The sequence below is a fragment of the Triticum urartu genome, chromosome 2A (genome assembly GCF_056163025.1).
Source record: "Triticum urartu cultivar PI428250 chromosome 2A, HENAU_Tu73, whole genome shotgun sequence".
NCBI classification, from domain to species: Eukaryota; Viridiplantae; Streptophyta; class Magnoliopsida; order Poales; family Poaceae; genus Triticum; species Triticum urartu.
In genome coordinates, this window is record NC_141874.1 from 522,633,162 (window position 1) to 522,636,357 (window position 3,196).

Here is a 3,196-nt window from a genome sequence, read left to right on the forward strand (position 1 = left end):
TATTTTCCTTTCCCTATTGTTTGTGTTTTTGTATATACATTTCTTTTGCTTTACATATACATATATGATTATCATTCTACGGTTCTTTCGGAAGAAGCGTCATGCTCAAAACAGCATGCTTGCGTATTGCAGCTGCTCCTACACGCACGGTGTGTTGTGTTATTCGGGAAAGAACCCAACAACTGTTGGCTTTTCTTCTTTTATCTTTAAAGAAAAAAGAAAGAAACATTCGACTCTGTGCATGTAGTGACATGATCATATGTGTCCCACAGCCGCGCCAAATGCAGAAAACGTCAACAATCACAGAAGGAAACATCAACAATCAGCTAGCGAATCACTTCCCTGTTCCCTGCAAGAAGAACTTGCCCTTTTTACGATAAAAAATGATTGATCGCACTAGCACGTCAGCAGCACCTGAACCTGAGAGAGCAAGACTCGCATACATCGGACTACAGGTTCATGACATCTGCATTCTGCAAAGGCAAAGCGTAACACCAGGCAATCCTCATATAACATTGTAAAACACGGGTCAGTCAGTTAGTTCTGCAGATAAATATTTCACACACAGTACAAGCTGATGATAAGAGTACTTTTTAACACATATAATAATTCAGGCTGCTGGTGCTGCTTGGCACAGTCTGGCAAAGAACAACCCTGATAGAGGCCACAAGATTCAGCAAACACGCCACACTTCTTGGCACAAACGACATGAGACCAGATGGTGTTCTTGTAACTAGATAAAGAGACATGAAATTATGTGGCTAGCACATGGTACAGGGCGGGAGCTTATCATAACTAGTTACTAATTATACTCCTAGAGATCTCACTTTGATAAACGATAGCCAATAAATTACTGCCTAGACATATAGTTCCTGCTTGCATTCAATATAAGCTAAGTTGTTGCAATGTAACCCTAACACATACCAATAGAAACTCTTTGAATCACCAATGCCTTGACCTGTTATTCAGTCTCTCATTACTGGCTCTCTTCTTCATTGTCATCGTCCTCTTCCTCCTCCTCCTCATCGCTCTGCTCACCGTCGCTGGCAGCTGCAGAGTCGGCCATATTGTTCTCATGGTACTGATAATGCGGGCGAACGGCAGGGCGGTGATGGTGTCTGCTACCGTCGCTGGCACGGTACCGGTCATGGTGATTGCTGCTCGTCCGGGCATCAGGAAACGGTGCCATTCTTCTCGATGTGGAATCTGGTGCGGACGCCATCCTCCTAGATGAGCCACCAACAGTGGCGGCACCTACCTGGGAGTGGGAGGCAGCCGCAGCGGGAGAGATGTGGCTCTTGCCCTGTGAGAGCTCCTTCTGCGTATTGAGGAAGAACTGCACGCGTTGCGATTCAAGCTCCCGTGCGAAGTCCAGACGCTGGCGCTCAATCTCGGCGGCCTGCTCCAGCTTCGCTGTCTCCACGCGCTCGTAGGCCTCACCAAAGCGTCGTAGCGCCTGCGCTAGCTCTCGCATGCCCTGAGAACGGTCACCGCCGCTGAAGCCATCCACGCGCCCCTCGTCCGTCCTCCTCCTCTTGCCATTCGCCGCCGGAAGCGCAGGCTCCGGCGGGAACCCGTCGGACGACTCAGACGATGCCGACAGCTCCGGAGACGGCGCCCTCCGCTTGACGGGCGCCGAGGCCGGCATCAGCGGCGTGCGGCTGCGCTGGGGGAAGCCCGCGCGCAGCGCCGTGGGCACTGCGTTCCGTCCGTTAGGGTGGGCGGCCGGCTTCTGGTTGTAGGTGGGCGCGAGGAGCACGTCGAGGCGGTCATAGAACTGCCACGACGAGACCGGCTTGGCCCTCTCGATCTTGTACTTCTTCTTGAGCGTGTCGATGCGGTTCTTGCACTGCACGTCGGACTTGGGGGCCTTGGAGTAGTTGTCCCGGGAGGAGACGGCTTCGGCGACCTCCTGCCACTGGGGGTGGCGGAGGCTGCCGCGGCCGAGCGCGACGAAGCGCTCCCCCCAGGCGTCGATGAGCGCGGAGGTGGCGCCCTCGCTCCAGGCATCCTCCCTGCCCCCGCCCCCGCCGCCGCCGCCACCGCCGCTGCCGCCGTGGCTGGGGTAGGACCCGTGCTTCTGGATCGGGAGCGCGAGCGTCAGGGGCCCGCCGGGCGGCGCGGAGGCGACCGTGACGGGGTCGGCGACGGGGAGCGCGGAGGCGACCGGGAGCGGCGAGGAGGAGGCCGGCGAGAGGGAGGGCGACGGGGAGTTGTCGTCGTCGTCCATGGCGGCGGATCGGGGAGGGATTGGGGATCTAGGTTGGAACCGATCTGGGGTTGTAGGTTAGGGGTCGGTGGTGGTGCGGCGGTGCCGGCGGTGTGGGGCTGTCGTGCTTTGAGGGGGTCCGTCCGGTTGGGACTCGGCGCGGCGGGTTGACTTGGGCCAGGCCGGGGGGATGGGCTCTGGCTGGCGCCGGGGTGGGTTAGGTCGGGTCGGAGAAAACGGCCGGCGGTGGGGGGTATTTTGGGCTTCCTGCAACCTGACGCGTCGGCCGGCAGGCAGGAAGACCGGTCGCCACGTTCCGCTTCCACCCATTGTTCCTCGGAGTCGGAGAGTCTCCTGTCCTGTCCAGCCGGGAAACAAGCCAACACCACTTTTGATGCACTAGCAGGGGGGTATAGGAGCGTGAGGCGACGACGAATTCTCGTCGTCGTCTTCTCGATTGCTCGCTCCGGTTTAAAGGTCCTGTCTTACTTTTTATTTTATTTTTCATTTTGTTAGTATTGTCTTTATTGCTCCTTATCATATGTTTAAATGTTGAGATGCATTAAATCGCTGCATACAAGAACTAAGAGAAAATTCATCAATGCATGTAACAGTCCTTTATCATTTAGTGATCATGTATGTATATGTTGTAATTAATGCATCGGTAAACATGATTTTGTTATAGAAATAGCGAGCTCCACACACTTTGTTACAGAAATAGGAAAGTGTTGTTTAAACGGGGCACAATGAAAGTATCATGCATGTCAATTAGATATTTTTATCACAATTTAATGGAAAAAGAGAAGATTGACTATCATAATATGATTATGCATGACAATAAATGAGATCACTACGATAGTATGCACTGTAAAAGTGATACCGTACGCTAGTATTTTGTGCATGATAGTAGTATACGACACTTCCTACTGCTAGCAGTCTTAGAGCATCTACAACTAGGGTGATCAAATATGATTTCCTAGATGTCCG

At 53.3% G+C, this 3,196-nt stretch overlaps 1 protein-coding gene across 1 annotated transcript; it reads right to left on the bottom strand.

Moving 5' to 3' along the window:
- Window positions 1-556: 556 nt before the first annotated feature.
- LOC125531699 (uncharacterized) lies at window positions 557-2,594 on the bottom strand. Its single transcript, XM_048696012.2, has one exon. The coding sequence runs from the start codon at window positions 2,228-2,230 to the stop codon at window positions 977-979; it is 1,254 nt and encodes a 417-aa protein (XP_048551969.1). The 5' UTR covers window positions 2,231-2,594; the 3' UTR covers window positions 557-976.
- Window positions 2,595-3,196: the final 602 nt, after the last annotated feature.

Excerpts from the sequence above, each read along its gene's own strand:
- LOC125531699 (XM_048696012.2), bottom strand. The coding sequence starts at position 2,230 with ATGGACGACGACGACAACTCCCCGTCGCCCTCCCTCTCGCCGGCCTCC.